Source organism: Trichomycterus rosablanca, chromosome 1 (assembly GCF_030014385.1).
Source record: "Trichomycterus rosablanca isolate fTriRos1 chromosome 1, fTriRos1.hap1, whole genome shotgun sequence".
NCBI lineage: Eukaryota > Metazoa > Chordata > Actinopteri > Siluriformes > Trichomycteridae > Trichomycterus > Trichomycterus rosablanca.
The window spans coordinates 3,729,791-3,755,330 of record NC_085988.1 but is presented as its reverse complement, the minus strand read 5'-3'; the positions used below and the strand labels follow the sequence as shown (position 1 = coordinate 3,755,330).

The window sequence follows — 25,540 nt, the reverse complement described above, 5'->3', positions numbered from 1 at the left end:
CAGTGGACTGAGCACACAGCCTTGGGGAGCGCCGGTGCTCAGTGTGGTGGTGCTGGAGGTGTTCTTACCGATCCGGACGGACTGAGGTCTCTCAGTCAAGAAATCCAGGATCCAGTTGCAGAGAGAGGTGTTCAGGCCCAGCGTGCTCAGCTTTCCAATTAGATGCTGAGGAATGATGGTGTTGAATGCTGAGCTAAAGTCTATGAACAGTATCCTGACGTAAGTGTTCTTTCTGTCCAGGTGTGTAGAAGCCAGGTGAAGTGTAGTGGATATGGCGTCGTCCGTTGAGCGGTTAGGACGGTACACAAACTGCAGTGGGTCTATGGTGGGAGGCAGTAGTGTCTTAATATGCCTCATGACTAGTTTCTCGAAGCACTTCATGAGGATAGGCGTGAGTGCTACGGGACGATAGTCATTGAAGCATGACACAGATGACTTCTTTGGCATGGGTACGATGGTGGTCGTCTTGAGGCACGTTGGAACGATGGCGCTGCTCAGGGAGATGTTGAAGATGTCAGTGAATACATCTGCCAGCTGGTCTGCACATCCTTTGAGCACTCGGCCAGGAATGTTGTCTGGTCCAGAAGCTTTCCGTGGGTTGACTCTGTGCAGAGTTCTCCTCACGTCCGCTGTGGTGAGACGAAGCACCTGGTCGTCACAAGGTGGGATCATCTTCCTCGCCAACATGTTGTTCTGTGCCTCGAACCGAGCGTAGAAGTCATTCAGCGCATCTGGAAGGGAGGCATCACTGTCACAGACGGGTGGAGTCGTCCTGTAGTTGGTCATGGCCTGGATGCCCTGCCACAAGCGCCGTGTGTCACCGCTGTTCTGGAAGTGGCTGTGGATGTTCTGTCCGTGTGAGCGCTTTGCTTCTCGGATTGCCCGGGACAGTCTGGCTCTCGCTGTTCTCAGAGCCGGCTGATCACCTGCTTTAAAAGCAGAGTCTCGGGCCCTCAGCAGTGTACGCACCTCTGGAGCCATCCACGGCTTCTGGTTGGGTCTGGAAGTGATGGTTCTAGTGGTAGTGACGTCCTCAATGCATTTGCTGATGTAGCAGGTCACTGAAGTCATGTACTCCTCTAGATCAGTGTAATCGCCGTATGTTGCAGCCTCCCTAAACATGTCCCAGTCAGTGCACTCAAAACAGTCCTGAAGAGCAGAGATGGATCCTTCTGGCCAGGTTTTCACCTGTTTCTGTACAGGTCTGGAGCGCCTGACGAGTGCTCTGTATGCTGGAATTAGCATTACAGAGATGTGGTCTGAGTATCCGAGGTGGGGGCGGGGCTCCGCCCGGTACGCACCGGCAATGTTCGTGTAAACATTATCCAGTGTGTTCGCTCCTCTCGTAGCAAAGTCCACATGCTGATGGAATTTAGGGAGAACAGACTTGAGATTTGCATGATTAAAATCCCCAGCGATAATAAACAGTCCGTCTGGATGAGTGTTCTGCAGTTCGCTGATGGCTCTGTAAAGTTCGCTCAATGCTTCCTTAGCGTTCGCGCTGGGCGGAAGATACACCGCGACAATAAGCATGCTGGTGAATTCCCGTGGTAAATAAAAAGGTCTGCATCTAACAATAGCAAATTCCACCATCGGAGAACAGTACGCCACAACAAGCACAGAGTCCTTGCACCATTCGGTGTTAATGTAAACACAAACGCCTGCTCCTCGTGTTTTACCGGACTGAGCTGCATTTCTATCGGCGCGATACGATGCTAGCCCGTCTAGCTGAATGGCACTGTCTGGAATGTTGTCGCTAAGCAGCCGTGTTTCAGTGAAAATTAAAACACAACTGTCCCTGTACTCACATTGGGTAGTTCGCTGAAGTCTGATAGTCAAGTTTATTCTCCAGAGAGCATGCATTTGCGAGGAATAACGATGGTAGAGCCGGCCGGCTTGGGTTAGCTTTTAGCCTAGCACGGACCCCGGCTCGCTTTCCACGCCTCTGCTTCCTCGAGCACCGCTTGCGGCGCCCCCTCCCCCGGTCACCTGCTTCAGGTAACACCGAGGACTGCAGGCCTGGTTCGCAAAGTAGGCAGAGTTCATGCAGAGTTCGCAGCAGATCATCTTGCAGGTTGGTTTCTGACTGTTTTCTCAATTGTAGCAGTGTCTGGCGGTTGTAAACTAAGTCAAAAGTGGTTTCCATATGTTTATAAACAAAACTGTCCTAAACAAACTTACAAACTTTTCCTGAAAACAACAAAAAAACACAGTTTTTCGACCCCAGAGCGGCCGCTGCGTGTTAACGCGCCGCCATCTTGGATCTACCATGAACAAGTAGGCGCTTGATGACATACCGGAATGGAGCTAAGCTCGTCCTCTGCGATAGTGTTTTTTAACCGATCGGACATGTAAAGCCACATTCTGTGAATGGCAGGGTCTCGGTCCTGAAGTTTGACCAGGTCCGAATCCGATAAAGCTGGGGCAAGTGCGAGTGTCTCGGGAACCGGGCAGCTGGCTGAGGCTGCCCGTGCCCGTGTAACAGCAGAAACAGTAGGGGCTGGGTGGGCCAGGAGGGCGGGCATGGTCGAGTGTCCACGGAGTGCCTTTTTCAGCTCCCACTTTAGCCCAGTGGTCAGCAAGGCTATTAAGATCCTTGTCCTGCTCTGGGATCTTGGAGTGCCCTTTCTCTTTCTTCCAGTATACCAGCATATAATTCATGTCCACTATGTGTTCACAAGCCATGAAGAGTTCTCTATGCTTAACAGGTTTCTTGTTTGAAGTTGTGAACCCATTGCCCTTCCAAACAGCTAGGTGGCAAGTAAACCTAAGACGTGCATAGTTGAAATCTGTGCAGATCACTAATGTTATGATCCCCTTTTCTAAAGCCAAATGAAGATTTGCATACTGCGAAGATTGAGGTCCCAAGTTAAACATCTTTGGTTCATAGGGTTTGTCATTGAGCCACACTACACCTACGCCTGCCCACAACTGAGTTTTTTCATGGTGGAATGAACAACCATCCACATAAGCTGTGATCATGCCCTCGCAACTGTTTTGATCAAAGTATTTATGGTTAGCCTGTACCAGTTGGGGTTTTTGTGCGACCGGCTTCGCGTCCGCTGGGACGTCATCATGGCAACATTGACAAGCTTCTAGACCTGTGCTTAGGTGGGACTTTAGATTCAGGGCACACCGAACCTCCACATCAAAGCTCTGCAGAGCCATCAACCAGGATGCCACATGGGCATTGGTTACCGTGCCCTCTCTAATTCACTGGCTGGTGAGGAAAGTCACTGGTTGATGGTGGGTTTCCACAATCACTTTCTGACCAGCGATGTACAGGGGTTGGACAAAATAACTGAAACACCTGTCATTTTAGTGTGGGAGGTTTCATGGCTAAATTGGACCAGTCTGGTGGCCAATCTTCATTAATTGCACATTGCACCAGTAAGAGCAGAGTGTGAAGGTTCAATTAGCAGGGTAAGAGCACAGTTTTGCTCAAAATATTGCAATGCACACAACATTATGGGTGACATACCAGAGTTCAAAAGAGGACAAATTGTTGGTGCACGTCTTGCTGGCGCATCTGTGACCAGATGAGTCCACCTTTACTGTTTTCCCCACATCCGGGAGAGTTACGGTGTGGAGAAGCCCCAAAGAAGCGTACCACCCAGACTGTTGCATGCCCAGAGTGAAGCATGGGGGTGGATCAGTGATGGTTTGGGCTGCCATATCATGGCATTCCCTTGGCCCAATACTTGTGCTAGATGGGCGCGTCACTGCCAAGGACTACCGAACCATTCTGGAGGACCATGTGCATCCAATGGCGGTGCCGTGTATCAGGATGACAATGCACCAATACAGACAGCAAGACTGGTGAAAGATTGGTTTGATGAACATGAAAGTGAAGTTGAACATCTCCCATGGCCTGCACAGTCACCAGATCTAAATATTATTGAGCCACTTTGGGGTGTTTTGGAGAAGCGAGTCAGGAAACGTTTTCCTCCACCAGCATCACGTAGTGACCTAGCCACTATCCTGCAAGAAGAATGGCTTAAAATCCCTCTGACCACTGTGCAGGACTTGTATATGTCATTTCCAAGACGAATTGACGCTGTATTGGCCGCAAAAGGAGGCCCTACACCATACTAATAAATTATTGTGGTCTAACACCAGGTGTTTCAGTTATTTTGTCCAACCCCTGTAGTTAGAAAAGTGTTTGACAGCCCACACAGAGGCTAACAATGCTTTTTCACTGTTTGTGTATTTGAGCTCTGGAGCTGTCAAGGTTTTGCTGGCATATGCTACTACTCGTTTGTCTTGGTCATGGCGTCGATACAGACCAGCACTCATGCTGTGTTTTGAAAATCCAGCCTCTAGATATGGTCTGGGTACACGAGACAAGGTGCAGTGCACAGCTTGTCCTTCAGAGCTTGCATGGCTCGTTCTTGGGGTGGTAACCAAGTAAACGGGAAATTCTTTTTTTAGCAAGTCATATAATGGCTTGGCTAATTCTGCATAGCTTTTGATAAATCTGTGGGAGTAATTACAAACTCCCAGGAAACTGTGGAGTTCAGAGATGTTAGTGGGTGCCTTAATGTTAGATACACCCTGTATGCGACCCACTTGCGGTTGTACCCCATCCGTACCCACAAGAAGACCCACGTAGTTCACCTTGGTTTTACACCACTGGCCTTTAGAGAGAGAGATCTTGGCTCCAGCCACCGTAAGTTGGCCAAGCACATGGTCTAACTCTTCCAGGTGGGTGTCTAGAGTATGGTTTCGCATCAACACATCATCCACATATACAGTGTATCACAAAAGTGAGTACACCCCTCACATTTCTGCAGATATTTAAGTATATCTTTTCATGGGACAACACTGACAAAATGACACTTTGACACAATGAAAAGTAGTCTGTGTGCAGCTTATATAACAGTGTAAATTTATTCTTCCCTCAAAATAACTCAATATACAGCCATTAATGTCTAAACCACTGGCAACAAAAGTGAGTACACCCCTTAGTGAAAGTTCCTGAAGTGTCAATATTTTGTGTGGCCACCATTATTTCCCAGAACTGCCTTAACTCTCCTGGGCATGGAGTTTACCAGAGCTTCACAGGTTGCCACTGGAATGCTTTTCCACTCCTCCATGACGACATCACGGAGCTGGCGGATATTCGAGACTTTGCGCTCCTCCACCTTCCGCTTGAGGATGCCCCAAAGATGTTCTATTGGGTTTAGGTCTGGAGACATGCTTGGCCAGTCCATCACCTTTACCCTCAGCCTCTTCAATAAAGCAGTGGTCATCTTAGAGGTGTGTTTGGGGTCATTATCATGCTGGAACACTGCCCTGCGACCCAGTTTCCGGAGGGAGGGGATCATGCTCTGCTTCAGTATTTCACAGTACATATTGGAGTTCATGTGTCTCTCAATGAAATGTAACTCCCCAACACCTGCTGCACTCATGCAGCCCCAGACCATGGCATTCTCACCACCATGCTTGACTGTAGGCATGACACACTTATCTTTGTACTCCTCACCTGATTGCCGCCACACATGCTTGAGACCATCTAAACCAAACAAATTAATCTTGGTCTCATCAGACCATAGGACATGGTTCCAGTAATCCATGTCCTTTGTTGACATGTCTTCAGCAAACTGTTTGCAGGCTTTCTTGTGTAGAGACTTCAGAAGAGGCTTCCTTCTGGGGTGACAGCCACGCAGACCAATTTGATGTACTGTGCGGCGTATGGTCTGAGCACTGACAGGCTGACCCCCCCCACCTTTTCAATCTCTGCAGCAATGCTGACAGCACTCCTGCGCCTATCTTTCAAAGACAGCAGTTGGACATGACGCTGAGCACGTGCACTCAGCTTCTTTGGACGACCAACGCGAGGTCTGTTCTGAGTGGACCCTGCTCTTATAAAACGCTGCATGATCTTGGCCACTGTGCTGCAGCTCAGTTTCAGGGTGTTGGCAATCTTCTTGTAGCCTTGGCCATTTTCATGTAGCGCAACAAGTGAGAGAGTGTGAGAGCTGTACTACTAAATTGAACACACCTGCTCCCTATGCACACCTGAGACCTAGTAACACTAATGAGTCACATGACATTTTGGAGGGAAAATGACAAGCAGTGCTCAATTTGGACATTTAGGGGTGTAGTCTCTTAGGGGTGTACTCACTTTCGTTGCCGGTGGTTTAGACATTAATGGCTGTATATTGAGTTATTTTGAGGGAAGAATAAATTTACACTGTTATATAAGCTGCACACAGACTACTTTTCATTGTGTCAAAGTGTCATTTTGTCAGTGTTGTCCCATGAAAAGATATACTTAAATATCTGCAGAAATGTGAGGGGTGTACTCACTTTTGTGATACACTGTATAAGCGTACCCCGTTCACGAGCATCTGGACCTCTCTTGTCTGCACTTGGTGCTGTTTATAGTTATTCTGATGAACCATTTGCGTTTTATCTGGTGCAGTAGTTTGAGTTGGAAAAGGCTTCAGCTTACCTTTAAGTCAAATGTTTTCTTCTTGTTGGTCCCTGGGGTATCAGAGCCACTGAAGATAAATGGATTAATTCCTGTACCAGGTGTTCTGGACATCCGAGCTGGAGGCTTCAACAAAGAACGTTTGTGCTCATTATCCAGAGTGCCCCGATAAAAACCTGATGATTTTCTTGGTTAAGATAGTAGGTTTGAAGAGTGCGGACTTCAGTGCTGGACGCTTGGCTGACTGCTTGGCTGACTGCTTCTGTTGTGGTGAAGGTGGTCCGGGTGTTGGGGATGATGCGGGACGTTGCCGGGTAGAAGGTGCATTCTCAGAGCCTTCCTGTTCAAAATGCTTCTTTACTGCTCTCAGCAACTTAACAGCCTTTTTTGGCTAATTGTTGCAAATCTGCATATTTAAGCAACTCTAAAATCCATCCCTGACCGCCATTGCACCACGCTAAAAACCACAGCCAAAATAGCCAGTGATAGCTCTGTGGTTAAGGTACTGGACTAGTAAACAGAAGGTTGCCGGTTCAAGCCCCACCACCACCAAGTTGCCACTGTTGGGTCCCTGAGCAAGGCCCTCAACCCTTAGTTGCTCATTGTGTAAGTCGCTTTGGATAAAAGTGTCTGCTAAATGCTGAAAATGTAAATGTAATGTAAAATGACATGCCTTGTTAAGGAAGATGTTGAACTCTGCTGGTGAGTTTGCATAGTCAAACGGGCACCTCGTAAATGATTGATAAATGGCTTGATAAAACTACTGACTTCTCTGAGGTTACCTTGATCAAATAAATCCTATCGTCCACTGTAATCAATATCCCTAAGATAGGCGTTTACGTCACTGGATCCATCATGTTTTGGCTCAAATCGGGCTATGTTGCATGCGATTTTGTCTAAGTCCCGATCGGTGTGATCCTGGGCATGGTAGAGGCCAGGGGTTGGGTCACTCCTTTGAGGAGAAGTTTCTGTAGCCGGGCTTGGACGAGCCTTGTTGGCCCAACCAGTATGGGAAGGCTCAGGATTGACCAGTAGAGGAGGACGCACAACGCCGTCCTTTTGAGAACCTCTAGGAGTTGGTTCCTGTTTCCCCTCGTTTTAAAAGGCATCTTTCCACCCTCTCAGTCCCATTTGCCCTAGAGTAAGTGAGTAATGTGGTTCGGCCGTACCATCGGAAGTTTTCTTTGAGAGGAATCTATGTGATCACCGGGTGTCCCACAACTCTTCCTCTGCCTCGGTCAACTTGCGCTCTGCCTTTAATCGCTGATGTTGGGAAGTTGTTAATTCTGCCTTGGTTTCCACCAACTCCCTGTCAAAACTGGCCTGTTGTTCCTTAAGGTGTTCTATTCTAGACTAGGCCTGCTCAAGCAGTCCCTCAGCACTTGCAACTTGCTGTACCAGTTCCTGGTTCCTTCCCTTAACCACACCTATCTCACCTTCAAGATCTGCATTCCCTTCCTGGGATGCAGCCAATTCCTGACTAGTTCTAGTGAGTGCACGTTCAAACCCTCTACTGTGTGATTCTGCTCGTGAGTCACGCATTCAGCTTTCACCTGCTTTAGGTCTCTGGAACGGCGTTGGGCCTGGGTGACCAACATGATGGTCATTTTTCCCAGGATTTTAGCTAAGTCTTTGTCCTTACGATCTCTCTGTGAATACACCGCTATACAACTGTCCAGTAATGACTCAAGTGCCTCAGGGTTTGACTTTCATATATTCAGGGACCAAGGAGTTTGTCATGTCTGCAAGAACTGTCTCTATATCCCTGTAAGAACCTCCTCCACTGAGGAAATCTGACTGGAAGTCGTCAGCCATTTTGATATCCTGAATTAACTCTGAAGGTGGTCTGCTGAAACCTCGTAGCTATAAGTGTATGTTTAAACCATGGTAGGATATATTTGGTTAGCCCAATCAGTGAATGTTGGGGACTAGGGTTTTGATTCCAATAACAATTAGGGGTACGGTATGCTCCTTTTATTTACTAGGAATTGTGGGCACGTATTCTCCAAATTTATAAGGGTCGTCTCACTTAAGAAATCACCACTGTAACTTGCCCAGAAATTCTGTTTCAGTCGCACAGTCCTGTGACACCTGTTCTGCCGATTGCTAGTACAGCTAGTAGTGACCACAGGATGCTTTAACTCACGTGGGAGAACTCAACAATCAGTTAGAGGCCCGAGTCATTATATCAAAATTTGGACATCTGTTTAGGTCTGGTTTGACTTAATTCAGTCCACTGGGAACCTCTGGTTCCGGTTGGGTATACGGTTAGTGAACACTGACTGTGAGTGACCAGAAAAGCTATTATAGTTGGAGGATAATTGACCAATGGATCTTTTTTTTTTTAATTAAAATAATAAAATAATAATAAAAAAAACTTAGATGTGGCTTGTTTTAAGGTGGCAGGATAAAAAAGGGTGTGACCGAATTTAAGCTTCCCAGATCTCACCAAAAGAGTAAATTACTAATGGCCACTAGATGGCGCTATAGATACATCTTCCAAAAGACCGTCTTCATATAGCTCATCTGGAAACATTTAATGGTAATACTTATTTTCTAGTTAATCCTGGATACACTCTGATACAAGTTCACTCTTAGTATCAAAATATGTTTGGATATTAATAGTATCAAATATGTTTGATAGCTTTAGCACACACTACTATGATTGTAGGTTTAAAAGCTAACCTAGAGATATTCCACATGTTCTTAATGTTCAAAAAAATAGAAAGAAAATAAGATCCATGACACTACATCGGAAACACAGTTTCAGTCACACAGCTCCGTGACACCTGTTCTAGTAATTGCTACCCACCGAGCCACCGTGCCGCCCCATTAATAAATGAATTAATTATAAATAATTTTACATTAAATTCATAGGGTGGCACGGTGGCTAAGTGGGTAGCACTGTCGCCTCACAGCAAGAAGGTCCTGGGTTCGATCTCCAGGCGGGGCGGTCCGGGTCCTTTCTATGTGGAGTTTGCATGTTCTCCCCGTGTCCGTGTGGTGCCTTAACCCACGTGGGAGAGACTCAATGATCTGATAGACCCAAAATGTTGTGTCAACATTTAGACACCCAGTTAAGGTGGCACTAGGCTCAGTATTCACCTTTGGGAAAGTTATTGTGCTCAAGCTAGTTAACTTTAGGATTGAACACTTTCTGGAGATCGGCTCCTTGGACTTTATATTGTTTGTCAGTTCAAGTTCAGTATGTGATACCGGCCTGGTGCTTTAATTGTTGCACACCATAAATTCAGGAGGTAAAACCAACCAGCCAAAAGCAGCTAATTATAATGAGTAGAAGCTAAAGTGAGAGAACATGGGGGTGAAAGTGAGATTTGCATGAAGACGGCTGAGTGATCTGCTTTCTCCCAGAATAGAGCAGCACTTTCACCAGATGATCAACTTCCTTCATCCAAACTCACTGAAGCACAACACACAGCACTGAATCTCCAGCTAAAGATCTTCTCTCCTAACACTCATCATGATGATGAACTAGAAGAAAAGACCAGACAATGTCCAAAATCAAGCTTTATTTCAGCACAGCAAAACTACAGGAAGAGCAACAGGACACTGAACAGAGGAAAGACAGAAATGCAGCATTGTGTAGAACTGAAACTCCATTGTAGAAGCATGTGGAAGTGTCTCCATGTTCAGTTCTATCTGGGAGCTGCTAGCCTTCACACTGGTTCTTTCTGAATACGACGGGATGATCGACACCACCGTGAGAGACCTTACAGCCAAACTCCTCCCCCTTTTCCCACTGTGCTTTGGTGAGGGTCAGGGTGCTGCCACGCCTCCAACTGCCCCCTTTCAGTTCTTCTGCTCCGGTCACCACCCCGTCCTGCAGCACTGTACCGTCCACCGTCCAGCTCACCAGCGCCCCCTGTGGAGAGTAACCAGACAGCAGGCAGAGCAGCGAGGCCGATCCCTCAGACAGCTGCAGAGAGGAGGGAGGGAGCAGAGACACGGACGGCTTCACCGTGGGACCGGCTGTACAGGAGAAACAGAACAAAAAGTCCCATTTAGAAACGTTTCCACATCATTTCCTCCTTACTGCTTATTAAGCATCCAGACTGGAAACCTTCATCTGTGTTCAATCATCAATGCAGTGCTGCTGCACACTGTTCTCACATCACTGCAGTTCAGTAGAAACATCTGCAAGCTTCTGTTAGCACATATTCAATATCAACTCTTATTACTTTAGCATTCAACACAACTGACTGCAGCACATCCAGATGTACAGTCATGTGAAAAAGTTAGGACACCCCAAATGGATATTTGAGCTTAATTTGAACAGTACTGAGAGATGGAGCTTATATCATTAAACAAATAAAACTGAAAAAATAATTTTAAACACAAGCTGTAAAATATAATGAACAAATATTATTGTGAGGAAAAAGTTAGGACACCCCCACATTTATTACTACTTAAATGTCTAAAATTAGAATCAGGTCACCACATCAGCTGTAATGATTAGAGCATTGTTAGAGAACACTGGAGTTTTATTTAAAGCTCAGACATTAGTTTGGTTTGCTCTTGATTGTTGAAGTGAGTGGTATCACTATGGCGAGATCTAAAGAGCTCTCTGAGGCCTTTAGAAGACATGTTGGGTGCAAACCAAACACAGCATTTGAGCACAAGAACCTCATACCAACTGTGAAGTATGGAGGTGGAAATGTCATGGTTTGGGGCTGCAGCAGCAGGGTCTGTCAAGCTCTCCATTATATAATCCACAATGAATTCTTTACTGTATCAGAGGGTGCTTGAGGAAAATGTAAGACCATCTGTGCAAAAACTGAAGCTGAAGCGGAGGTGGATCATGCAACATGACAACGACCCAAAACATTCCAGTAAATCCACCAAAGAATGAATCAAAAGAAAGAAATGGAGAGTTCTGGAATGGCCAAGTCAAAGTCCGGATCTTAATCATATTGAGATGCTGTGGGGGGATTTAAAACAGGCTGTGCATGCAAGAAACCCCTCAAACCTCACACAGCTGAAGACATTCTGCATGGAGGAGAGAGAAAAACTTTCTCCCAGTCGATGTCAGAGACGGTAGATGGTCATAAGAAAGGTCTAACTCAGGTTATTTCAGCCAAAGGGGGAAATAAACAGCTATTAGGGCATAGGTTGTCCCAACTTTTTCCTCACAATCAATTTCCATTTTTGTGTTTAAAAGTATTTTTTTTTTTTTTTTTTTTTTATTTACTTATATAACCTCAATCTCGCAGTACTGTTCACATGAAGCTCAAATGTTCATATGTTTAAATATGTTCATGGGGTGTCCTAACTTTTTAACATGACTGCAGCTGATTACAGAAATATTTATTGTTTAACCAGACACACAGAGACCAGCTTTATATTTACCATCAAAAACACCTACGCATTTAATCAATCTTTAACATTCAGCAGTCAATAGACATAAACAATTACTAAATATTACTTACCGTATATGTATTATTATTAATTAAAATATTTTTTATTTGGAAGAAATAAAACTACTTACTTTTTACAATGAGTTTGGTTCCTCCACCAAAAGTGTAGCACAGTGATACATTCCAATGAAGCCGTCGTACAAAAACCTCTGTTCCACTCCAGTGATTCCACACACACACACACACACACACACACACACACACACACACACACTCACACACACACACACACACACACACACACACACACACACACTCACACACACACACACACACACACACACACACACACACACACTATAAGAGCTGTAGTTCTGATCAGACTGGGTTCAGGACTTTCAGACTCACTGAGACGCAGCACAATGATGAAGGTTCTGATTCTACTGCTGAATACACTCGGCCTCCTCACTCAACGTGAGATTCACTGTTTATTTACTATCTTCATATCAGTCCTCCAACATCAGCGCTCACCATCACCGTCTCTTTATCACCTTCAACTTTTCTCTCTTCTTCTCTTTAGAGTCGTTTGGAGAAATCATCATGACTCAGACTCCAGGATCTCACTCGGTTTCTCCAGGACAAACTGTTACCATCAACTGCAGAGCCAGTCAGAGCGTTAGCAGCAGCTACCTACACTGGTACCAGCAGAAACCTGGAGAAGCTCCTAAACTTCTGATCTATAGTGCAACTACTCGTCAGTCTGGGATTCCTGGACGTTTTACTGGAAGTGGATCTGGTACAGAATTTACTCTGAAAATCACTGGAGTCCAGGCTGAAGATGCAGGAGATTATTACTGTCAGCAGTATCAAAGCTCTCCCACCACACAGTGTTATTTACTGGTACAAAAACCTCCCTCAGCTGTAGAGGAAGTTCTCTGAAACACACACTGATCTGAGAACATCTGCAGAGCTGATAAAGCTGCACTCCACTGAACATCATCATCTACAAAGCACTACAGTACTGAGCATGTTCCTCTCTTTGTGGTGTTCTCCTCACTGTGGAACAGGGATTCTCATCAGCACATGGAACATCTCACTAGTAGAATGAAGGTTTGAGATGAAGCAGCAGTGCTAGAAGAGATGATATGAATGAAACCATCATGACATGTTATGTACATTCAGATAGATGTAATTAAAGTGAGTGTAAAATACACTATAGCGCCAAAAGTATGTGGACACCTGACCATGTGTTTGTTTGACATCCCAGTCGAAATTCATGTTCCCAAAAAACCCTCCCCCACTTAACACAAGACGTCAGGTTCTGATGCTGGACATGAAAACCTGCCTCACAACTGATGTTTCAATTCAGTCCAAAGGTGTTCAATAGGGTTTAGATCAGGACACTAGAGTTCCTTATCATATCACGTCTTTATGGAACTTGCTTTGTGCACAGGGACACAGTCATGCTGAGACAGGAAGAGGCCTTCCCTAAACTGTTGCCACACAGCTATAAGCATATAATTTATATAACTGGTTTTATACACCTGTTTGCAATGAGTGTGGCTGAAACACATGAACCTAATAATTAGGAGGGGTGTCCACATACTTTTGGTCATATAGTGTTCGGTCTGATCAATTCAAGTATCAGTTCATACAAACAATAAAATGTGCTGAGAACGATTCATCACTTAGATCAATTCTCCTGATTGGTCGTTTCATGATTGAATCGATTCCTTTCTACCCCATAAATCACTGAACATGTAACACTGTGCAGAATTACAGATGAGCTACAGTCAGTAACAGTATACCTACAAAGTGAACATATGGTAGATTCACCTAATAGTGGATATGAGGAGGAGGAGGAGGATCTTCATCTACACTCTCTGTACTCTGAAAATAAAAGCTGATCATCATTTGATGTGGTTTTAAACATAACCAGTTCTCACCAATATAAAATGAGAGCTGATGATCAGATGATCATGAGGATTCTACAGAATATTTAAGATGAAATACTGACTGGTTCCAGTTTCTGCTGTTGATGGTTAAAATGGTCTGTTTGTTCCACAGACCAGCATCTCAGTTCCAGCTCAGTTCAGCTAAACCTTGTAACTCTTTCCGATCATTTATTACAACTTTTATATCAAACTATCATCTGTCTTTATTTAGATAATATGGAGTATTTTAAATTATGTGGACACCCCTCCTAAATACTGAGTACATGAGTGCAGGTCACAATTACTATAGTAAATAAAGGGAGAATAAGAGACAGTACAGGAGATACTTCCATATGTAGCAGCTGATTGTTCTTTCACCATAAGGTGGCAGTATTGCATCTCTGAGTGACACATTCACACTGTTCCACTACAGTGATTCTACACACACACACACACACACACACACACACACACACACACACACACACACACACACACACACACACACACACACTACATGCTTCAGTGCTCTGTCAGTGTTTAAAGCTCTGTGAGTTCAACACTTCATGACTGAGAGCTGCTGACCAGCATCTTCACCCACATCAACCATGACCTTCATCTCCATCTTCATCTGCACACTGGCTCTCTGCACTCAAGGTAACACGATGCTTTATGTTCTACTGGTGAGGAGGCTCTGCCATGTGGAGAAGATCCACTAGATGAACTTCAAACTCCACATGGTTCTTCATGTAGTGAACGTCTTTATTCTTCTTATTGTTTTCAGGATCCAGAGGTCAGGTGACTGTGACTCAGAGTCCTGCAGTAAAACATGTTGATCCAGGAGCTTCAGTCACCATCAGCTGTAAAACCAGTTCTAGTGTTTACTCAAATATGTTGGGTCAGTATTTATACTGGTATCAGCAGAAACCTGGAGAAGCTCCTAAACTCCTGATTTATGGTGCTAACAGCAGAGAATCAGGTATTCCAGATCGTTTCAGTGGCAGTGGATCTGGATCTGACTTCACTCTGACCATCAGTAGAATTGAGACTGGAGATGCAGGAGATTATTACTGTCAGAGTTACCATTATATCAGTAGTACTAACATCTACACACAGTGTTATATGGTGGTACAAAAACCTGGGTGAGTGGAAGTGTACAGTAACTGCACTGCTGCAGCTGGGACCGACTGCAGGTGCTGAGGGGGAGGATGTGATACAGTACAATCATTCACTCTGTACAGGAAACACCTCACTCACTCACTACTGCTCCTAAATACAAGCTTTATTATTATTAACATAATAACAACCACTTCATCCTGATCAGGGTCACAGTGGTGTACAGCTGGTATACACAGACACATTTACTTACTTAGTCAATCCACCTTTTGCATTGCAGAAGTACCTCCATCAAGAGGTGAGAATTGAACCCAGGTCTCAACAATTTTAGCATCATCATATTACCAACAGAAGCTCTAACACTGAGAGGACTTGAGTTTAGAAGAGCCCTTAAAAGAGAATTGAACTGACAGCAAGTTCCAAGATGAAGCAGTAAACCAGAAGATGGTTCAGTTTAATCATACTGCATACTATAGTACACACTACTATAGGATTAGTATGCAGTATATACTGGGGCAGTAGGACATTTTGAACAGAGCTGCTGGCTTTGGTTGGGATTGGGGGCGGGTCTGGAGGTGGTAACTCCTGCATTGATTGGTGCACCTTCATACCAAACCAATAGGATTGAACTTCACCTTATTACAGCTAACAATCAGCAGCTGGAGCTCATCTAGTAGAAACGACTTTATCTCCATGTGCTGTTTGCTTCAGTTGGTTTGTGACCTGCTGGTGAATTGAGGAGCTGCTACAATTTACAACCACATTAAAAAAAGAAACAAAAATAATAATAATAAAAAACAGAAAAAGAATATGATTTATTTAATTTAGTTTTAAACATCAGATTTTTTTCTCTCTCAGAAGCTGGTTTATGGTGTTAGTTTTGGCCTCTACAGAGTTAGTAGTTAGGAGGTTTTGCTCAGATGTGAATCTGAAGCACAACTGTTAAAAACTAAATCTTACATTATCAGCTGTATTTTTTCATATTTGTGAAGTGTTGCATAATCACACAATCTGTTTCTTAAGCAATAGAACACGAGAGCGAGTGTTATCGCGAATAACATCACGGCTGTGATTCAGTCGCAGTATATTGTAATCCGATATTTATTATTGGTGTAAAAATAATTACCCATTTAGCTTTACTAAAACATTGTATACAGTGCTCTGAAGGCCATCTTGAGTTTGTGTTTGTTTTTAAACAATGGAGTTTAGAGTAATAAATTTTTTTATGGGTCTAAAGATTTTTTTAGAGATTTTTCAGAATTTCAATTGGATATTACAAGAGCTTTTCACCAAATGAGCACATTTTAACAGGTGGTAAAGATGATCTGATTATATAATATAACACAAAATAATGAATGAAGTTTTAGTTGTAAGAAATTGTGTCTAGTAGAAGCAAAGATCTAGCACACGTTAGTAAGGAATTTTTCTGATTTCTTATTTTAACAGGCCAATATTCACACTTGACTTTACATCGTGTATGTACAAATGCAATTAAAAATATTCAACCACAAAGAAAAGCTTTAAATGACTTTATTCAGTTGAATGATGCAGCACAGAGAAACATAGAGGTGGATCAGTGATGTGGAGTGGATTCTATTCCTGCTAGTAGGAACTTCACAGAAAGACCAAAAAATTTTCTACCTTCTGGTGAAACTGAACTTTGATTAGATTTTTCAGTAAGACAACGATCCCAAACACATAGTTAGTCCTGAACTATCCTGGCCTCTTCAGTTTCAAGATTACAACCACATAAAAAATGTTAAGATTTAAAGTCAGCAGTTGCAGCATGAACATCATCTGATCTTCACTGATCCTCAATCCTATGTGGATTATTATAAAAAATCAAGCTGGACCTACTGTGTATAGTTTAATTTTTTGGGATTATTTTAAATGGTGATTTCAACTATTAAAAGTTCCACCTTTATCATCTCTGACAGAAAAACTGATAGAGATTAACGTATTTGGAAAGAATGAACATTATCAGCATCATTTCACCTCTTACAAAAGTACAAAGTTAAACCTGTTTTAATGTCATGGCTCTAACATAGTGAACCAAATCAGAACTGGATGCTTTCACAGTACCTCACACTTGGACAACCATCACAAATATACTGTATCAACATTCCACCACCAACCCTGACTAAAAGAATTAATAAAACGTTTACAAATCATTAAAAATGATACAAATATACACGACACAAATTATACACACAGCAGAGTAGTGAAATCATATATAAACATGTAACTGATAGTGCTCTGCTGTCTGACTAGCAGGTCATGGAGGGGGTGTGATGAGTTGTTTAGTGTGGTTATGTTTGTTTGTTTGAGTTTTCTTGCATCTCTCGCCCTGATGCTGCCTTCCCAACACACCGCTGCTTCTGTAATAACAGACTGGTAAAAGATAGTCAACAACCTTCTGCACACAGTAAAGAACCTGAGCTTTCTCAGAAAGTAGAGTCTGCTCACCCACTTTTTGTACAAAGCCTCCGTGTTGGCCTTCCAGTCCAAGTAGCTGTAAGTGGTCCACCAGCTCAACGTTCTGACCCATGATTTTAACAGGACTGATCGTGATCATCTTCCTCCTGAATTCTACTAACACAGGATGAGGAGGAAAGGGGAGAGCACAGTTCCCTGTGGTGCTCTCATGTTACTACAGTAATAGGGCGATCAGACTGGCAGGTCTTTTAGAGACTCTGGTTGAAGAGATGCTGGAGAATCCTACATAGCTGAGTGACGTGTGCCTTTCACATATAATTTGAGGTAAAGCTGCAATCCTGGCGTTGTAAGATGGTGAGCGATGTAACAGACTCAAATGGAATCACCACTGGTTTGCACTTAGACTGCAGTTGTCCTCCTTCTCTCTTAGATCGGCTAGTTTTTGGTAATTTTTCCAGCTTTGAATGCCCAGTTGGGATAACCGCATTCACCCAGAGCCTTCTTAATATGAGATTTCTCTCTTTGGCAGTAGTGTTAGTGGAAATGCTGTTTGCTTGGTGGTGCAGCATCCTAATGACTCCTAGTTTGTGCTCCAATGGATGATGGGAGTCAAACCTTAAGTACTGGTCCGTGTGTGTCGGTTTGCGGTACACATTTACTTTCAACTGTCCCCCATCTTGAATAGCAATTTCACAGTCTAAGAAGGCTAAACTGTTGTTACTTGCATCCTCCCTTGTGAACTTGGAGTGTTTGTCCACTGATTTGATGTGGTCCGTGAAATATGGTACTTCATTGGATTTTATTTTAATCCAGGTGTCGTCCACATATCTGAACCGATGACTTGGTGGTGTCCTTTAGTAGGACATTAGTGCCTTCTTTTCCACTTCCTTCATGTACAGGTTTGCAACAATAGGTGAGACGGGGGACCCCATAGCACACCCATGTTTCTGTTTGTAGAACTGTCCTCTGTATGAGAAGTAGGTGGACTGAAGACACAGTTCTAGGAGTGAGCTCACTTGGTCAGTGGTAAGGGTGGTCCTCTTGCTCAGGAAGGGGTCACCTGGGGTCAACTTCTTAAAGACCACCTCCACTGCCTCAGCAACCGGAATGCACGTGAAGAGGGATGTAACATCATCCAGCCATGACCTTACTGTCTCTGATCATTTGACAATCATCATGGACATTGAGGTCACTAGGCCCATCACTAGAGCTAAACGTAAAATATCCTTCAGGAATCTTCAATATATCTCTCCCTCTGCTTTCTCAGATTCTCTTGTTAAAAAGATGTCTGTCTGTCCTGTACTGTCTAGTAATTCATCTGACCTTGTCGATTACTATAATGACATACTCGCCTCATGTCTTGATGAGCTGGCTCCTTTGAGAACCAAATTTGTTTCATTTAGTCATTCTGCACCATGGTACACAATTGAGCTTCACCAAATGAAATCCCGTAAACGCCAGCTTGAAAGACTTTATAAGAAAACCGGTCTAACAGTACATTATCAGATTTATTCTGATTATCTTCAACATTACAAAGACGCTCTTACGGCAGCCCGATCCACTTACTATTCCGAACTCATACATGCTGGATCAACAAATCCTAAGACTCTCTTTTCCACAATAAATAAACTTCTCAAACCAGTTGACAATACTACCAATTCCTTTACAGTTGACAAGTGTAACTCTTACCTCTCATTTTTTCAAACAAAAGTTGAGAATATCCACAATTTTCTGACAGTTTCCCCTGTCATCTCTGTTTCTCCGCCTATCTCATCTCAATTTATTACCCAGCCTCTGTCTCAGTTCTCACCTGTGTCTCTTTTGGACCTATCTGAGATCTTAACAGGGATGCGAAGCTCCACTTGTGTTTTGGATCCTGCTCCATCAAAACTTGTTAAGGGTTGTTTTCCAGTTATCTCATCACTTATCACAGAGATAATCAATTCCTCTCTTAGTTCTGGCTCAGTCCCTCAATCACTCAAATTGGCTGCTGTTACTCCCATACTTAAAAAACCTGGACTTGACTCTAACATTATGAGTAACTTTCGGCCCATTTCCAATCTTCCATTTCTGTCGAAAATACTGGAACGTGTTGTTGCCTCACAGCTCAAAGATCACCTAAATTCCAATAATCTATTTGAATCATTTCAGTCTGGTTTCCGCCCCCAGCACAGCACTGAGTCAGCCCTCCTCAAAGTCACAAATGACCTTCTTCTTTCCTCAGACTCTGGACAAATTAATATTCTCGTCCTCCTTGATCTTACTGCAGCTTTTGACACCATTAATCACTCCATTCTTCTGTCCCGCCTTGAATCCTCTGTCAACATCACTGGTACTGCCCTTTTGTGGTTAAGGTCATATCTCGTAAACAGACAACAGTTTGTTAATATCAACAATTGTAGTTCTGCCATTGCTCCACTGTCCCAAGGCGTTCCCCAAGGCTCAGTGTTAGGTCCCCTTTTGTTTATTCTTTATATGCTCCCCCTTGGTGACATCATACGTCGGCATGGTTTACATTTCCACTGTTATGCTGATGATATTCAGCTTTACATCTCCTCCAAATCCATTAATACTGAACTTCACTCCACTCTGACAAATTGCATCACTGAAATGAAATTGTGGATGAAAGCTAATTTCCTCAAATTAAACTGTGAAAAATCAGATATGATCATCGTAGGTCCTACAACCCTGGCAAAAACCACAAAAAATTTTCAAATTACCATTGATAATGACACTTTGTCTCCGTCTTCTAACATCCGAAATCTTGGTGTAATTTTTGATAGCAACCTCTCTTTTGACCGCCATGTAAATCACATCACCAAAACTGCTTTCTTTCATCTAAAAAACATAGCACGTCTACGTCCATCACTCTCCTTTTCTGCCGCCGAAACCTTGATTCATGCTTTTATTACATCCAGAATTGATTATTGCAATAGTATCCTTTATGGTACATCTAACAAAATCCTAAAAAAACTTCAGTATATCCAGAATTCAGCTGCTCGCCTCCTTACTCATACTCGCTCCCGTGATCATATTACACCTGTTCTACAAAAACTTCATTGGCTTCCCGTTGCTCAACGCATTCAATTCAAAATTCTTCTATTCACTCACAAAGCTCTCCATAATCAGGCCCCATCCTACCTCACCGACCTGCTCCATCAGCACATTCCCTCCCGTAGCCTTCGCTCTTCTGAGGCTAACCTACTGTCCATACCCTCTAGGACCAAGCACCGGACCTGGGGTGACAGGGCCTTTTCCATAGCTGCTCCATCTTTATGGAATGCTCTCCCCAAACACCTACGAGATTGTCCTGACCTGTCCAAATTCAAGTCACTTCTCAAAACTCATCTATTCAATATGGCATTTAACTTGTAACAACACGAAATAAATGCTTTTATTTTTGCTATTCTTTTTAATAGTTTTTATACTTAGATCACGACAGAAATGTGAAGTCCTAGATCCTAAAACTTGTAAAGTTTTCAGTTTCCTGATTGCATGTAAATCTGTCCTGTTTCTGTCTAATTTTAAGAAATTGTTCTATATTTGTTGTTCTCTCTCATAATTTAGCTAATTTTTAATGAACTGTCTTATGCTGCTCTCTTTGTTTTTATCTTAATTATTCTTGATGTTGATGTACTATTTTGATTTTGTACTATGATTTGTATGGTGTATGTATTTGTTTTGATTATTTGTCTTATGTAAAGCGTCTTTGAGTATCTTGAAAAGCGCTATATAAATAAAATGTATTATTATTATTATTATTATACAAGACTATTGTTTCTTTCGTCTCCACGTTGACGCCCTTCACCTTGTCCACAAACTCCATGGTGTTCTGAATGTGATGTTCCGTGCTACCTACCAACGGGTTGAGAATCGATGCTAGAAACTTAGAAATGTTATGTCATGAGGTAATCATACAAACAATGGGTTGTACAGACAAGGTGTAGCCTCCCCCGGATATAATTTGTAGTACACAGCTCTGTCAATAACATTCTGTTCTAAAACTTTCAGACAATCTATCACTTTTTTCTTGTAGCCACTACCAGGATCTTGTTTTAGCAGCTCATAAGTAACATCACAACTTTCTCATGATAGTCTGTCTGGTTTAACAGAACTGTACATCTACCCTTGTCAGCTGGAAGTATGATGATTTTATTGTCCTTACTAGGTGTTGAGTGCATACCTCTCGTCCCTGCTGATGTTTGATGTTGATGGCTTTGCATTACTAAAGCAGACTGACACTTTCATCCGCAACTGTTCCGCTTCCACATTGGGGATGTTGTTGTTGCGGATTGTTGATTAGATAGATAGACAGACAGACAGATCACTTTATTCATCCCAGAGGGAAAGTCAAGTATTACAACAGCTCAAGGTACAATACAAAAAAAAGTATTAAGTAAATAAAAGACTCAGTTAAAAATTATTAATTAAATAGGCTAAATGTGCATAAGAAATAATAAGTAAGTATTGCAGTACAATGTTGGTAGAAATAAATATGTATGCAATATGTAATATAATAAAAAAATTACAAAAGTGTCTTGTCATTAAATGTCCAGAGATGTGCAATGATATAAACAGAGTGACAGATCATGCTTCATAAGTCTGGTATTAACTCGGTGAGAGATGATGTCCTGGCACAGTGGGGATGAGTTCTACAGTGAGATCGCTGTTAGTACAAACGATTTCCTGTATCATTCCTTCTTACAGCGGAGCTGAATGAGTCTGTTACTGAAGGTGCTCCGCTGTCTGATTAGGAGGTCATGGAGGGGATGTGATGTATCGTCCAGTATGGAAATGAGTTTGTTTACAGACCTCTTTTCGACCACCAACTCAAAGCCTTCCAGTGAGCAGCCCAAGACTGAGCCAGCCTTCCTGATCAGTTTATTAAGTTTTTTTGCATCTCCTGCTCTGATGCTGCCTCCCCAGCACACCGCTGCAAAGAACACAGCCCCCGCAAAAACATTAAAGGACCTGAGCTTTCTCAGAAGGTAGAGTCTGCTCATCCCCTTCCTGTACACAGCCTCTGTGTTGGCCTTCCAGTCCAGTCTGTTGTCAAGCCAGACACCCCAAGTACTTGTATGTGTCTACCTGTTCAACATGCTGACCCATGATGGTAAAAGGGGTGGTCTCGGTCCTCTTCCTCCTTCCTCCTGTCCACAGACATCTCCTTAGTTTTGGAGACATTCAGGAGCAGATGGTTCCTAATGCACCACTTGCCAAAGCCGTCCACAAGGTCCCTGTATTCACCTTCCTGACCATCCCTGATACATCCGACCACCACACAATCATCAGAAAATTTCTGAATGTGGCAGAGGTCTGACCTGTACTGAAAGTTGGTAGTGTACAGAGTGAAGAGGAAGGGGGAGAGCACAGTTCCCTGTGGTGCTCCGATGTCACTGACCGGGCGATCAGACTGGTAGGTCCCAAGTTGCACATACTGGGGTCTTCCAGACAGGTAGTCTAAGACCCAGTCAATCATGTCCTGTTGTCAGACTGTGGGTCCTCCAGCAATGGGTCGTCGGAAGAAGTATGTGTAGTGAGGTGGGGTGAATGGCTGTCATCAGCCTGTGGGTCCTCCTGCAATGGATCGTTGTCAGAAGAATAAGGCTGTGGGGTGAAAAGGTGTGAGTCGTTGTTTATAAGAAGTGGAGGCTGTGAGGGAGTGGGGGGGTTGCTGCCATTGATGAAGGAGGATGGTGTTGTGCTGAACCTGTTAAAAATACATTCAGCTCATTTGCTGTGTCCAAACTACCCCCTACAGTTTGTTGCTTCGTCTTTAGGCCAGTAATCTGTTTCATTCCAGTCCAGACTTCTTTTGTATTATTTTGTTGTAGTTTCCCCTCCAGTTTCCTTTTGTAGGCCTCCTTATTCTCCCTCAGTTTCACCTTCAGTTCCTTCTGCACACTCTTTAGCAGCTCTTTTTCCTTTAGTCTGAAGGCCTGCTTTTTTTTTACTCAACAATTCCTTCAGGTCCTTGGTGATCCATGGTTTGTTGTTGGGAAAACAACGCACCCGTCTGATAGGAACAATGGTGTCTGTGCAAAAGTTTATGTAATCAGTGATGCATTCTGTCATTTTGTTAATGTCCTAGCCAGCTGATTCACACAGGACTCCCCAGTCCATGGTCTCAAAGCAGACCTCCAGAGCCTCCTCTGCCTCTGGTGACCACTTCCTGATTGTTTTCTTTGTCACTGGTTGTCTTAAGACCCATCTTGTGGTCAGATCTTCCCAGCAATGGAAGAGCAGATGAGCTGTAGGCATCCTTTACGTTAGCATAAAGTAGATCCAGCACTCTGTTTTCCCTTGTTGGACAATTAACAAACTGATGAAAGTTTGGTAAAGTAGTGGTGAGTGTGACGTCTCAGAGAAACACAGCACACTGCTCTCCCGATACTCCGGCTGGGTTCCGATCAGCGCGTTCAACTCGTCCATCTTATTTCCGAGAGACCTCACGTTCCCCATGATGATGGAGGGGATGAAGGGCTTGTAGCGTCTCCTCTTTGATTCCAGCTCTGCATCTTCTGAACGGTCTCCGTAGTTCTTCAGGAATGATAACACCGACAGAGCGTAGAGCAGATTTACGGAGCTCCAAAAGCTGCTCGCGTGAATAGGTGAAGCGAGTTCTATTCTCCATTCCGGATTAGAAAAGCACTTGTAACTAATGTACTACGTGTTGAAACAATACAAAAACTAAGAATGAATGTAAAAAATAAAAGTTAAGGAAAGAAAGCAAGCATAATAAGAAGTAAGTAAAGTATCAACCTAATATAGGTTAAAAGTAACGTCTCTGAAGACAGAGCTGTTGCAATTGGCAGCCACTCCGCACGGCGCCTAGGTGAGAATGCTTCTGTGATTCTGAGCAACAGATTCTGTGGCTGTGATCAGTTCCACCAGTGGGACTTGCTTTGGTGTAACAGCGAAATTCAACCTCTTAGCCAAGATGTCTTTCAATACCCACTTGTCCACATCACAAGTGTGTGTTTGCCCTTCATTCCTCTTTCGGCCATCCATAGTCTTTTGGTGTTTCTGTCCTGCAGAAAGTCAAACTTTTTCTGCTGCCTGATTTTCAACTTTTTATGTTGTACTAGATGAGCCTTTTGTGTGAAGTTAATCATCTGTTGGAGAGTGGGCTCATCTAGACGTGATTTAAGTCTCTGTATGATCTACTCCTCACTAGTTTTTAAGACATTACATAAAGTTAGTTTCTCTCACATGTTTATTCAGTAGCTGGTTCTGAGCCTTCTGAATGAGTTTGCTAGCTCGGTGACCCTTGACAGAAGATTTGAGTTGCAGGTTGATCCTTAGGTGTGATCCTGCTCTGTCTGCATCTGATTTTGAATCTCAGGTGGTTCCTGTAGTCAGCCTTCTTGTGTGCTGTTTGCTCATGCTCTCGTACGAGTTTCAGGTTTCAGACTTTAGTTCAGAAGTCCAACATGACTGCGCACCAGTGCACAAAGCAAGGTCCATAAAGATGTGGATGAGCAAGTTTAGTGTGGAAGAACTTGAACACAAGTATAGATCGGAATAGAACACCATTGGGATGAATTAGAGCGGAGCCAGGCCTTCTCGTCCAACATCAATGTCTAATCTCACAAATGCGCTTCTAAAAGAATGGTCAAAAATGCCCATAAACACACTCCTCAACCTTGTGAAAAGCCTTCCCAGAAGATTTGAAGCTGTTATAGCTACAAAGGGTGGCGACATATTAAACTCTATGGATTAAGAATAGGATGTCACTCAAGTTCGTATGCGTGTGAAGGCGGATGAATACTTTTGGCAATATAGTGTATAAATATATATATGTAGCCAAGTTTAACTGGTGACCTGCCCAGACCAGACTTGACCACTAAAATATGTAAAGAACATCTGATAAGTAGCATCTGTGTCAATATGTGAAAAACAAGTTTCTTAAGCGGGTCAGGGTGAGACAGACTGTTTAAGTAACAGAAAAATCAGCAAGCGAGTTAAGATGAGGTGACAGACAATAAACTCCTCATATTCCAATACAGGTGTTTATGAAACTAGGATGGATTTTGGACTCAGCAGAAGATGTGTGCAGTTTAAGAGAAACAAACTTTAAGAAGTTGTTTCTTTTTTCCACACTAACACAGATACAAAATGATGGCAGATCTGGAGCAAACTTTGCTGAACTAGAGATGAAGTGAAATATACATGAATATGAAAGTTCTGTTTTGTTAAAATGTATTAAATTCAAATTCACTTGAACATGAGTTTCATCATCA

The 25,540-nt window shown here is 43.2% G+C and overlaps 1 pseudogene and 2 gene segments (V, D, J or C); 2 read left to right on the top strand and 1 right to left on the bottom strand.

Moving 5' to 3' along the window:
- Positions 1 to 25,540, top strand: part of LOC134316941 (zinc finger protein 850-like) — a 1,214,164-nt pseudogene that overhangs the window by 989,664 nt on the left and 198,960 nt on the right.
- The window catches only part of LOC134317855 (Ig kappa chain V-III region MOPC 63-like), an 89,862-nt gene continuing 74,280 nt past the window's right edge, over positions 9,959 to 25,540 (bottom strand). Inside the window, 2 exon segments of the V gene segment in view lie at positions 9,959 to 10,426; positions 11,943 to 11,977. Coding sequence covers positions 10,107 to 10,426; positions 11,943 to 11,977 — 355 coding nt within the window.
- Positions 11,949 to 25,540, top strand: part of LOC134317445 (Ig kappa chain V-III region MOPC 63-like) — a 68,933-nt gene continuing 55,341 nt past the window's right edge. Inside the window, 2 exon segments of the V gene segment in view lie at positions 11,949 to 12,285; positions 12,392 to 12,689. Coding sequence covers positions 12,234 to 12,285; positions 12,392 to 12,689 — 350 coding nt within the window.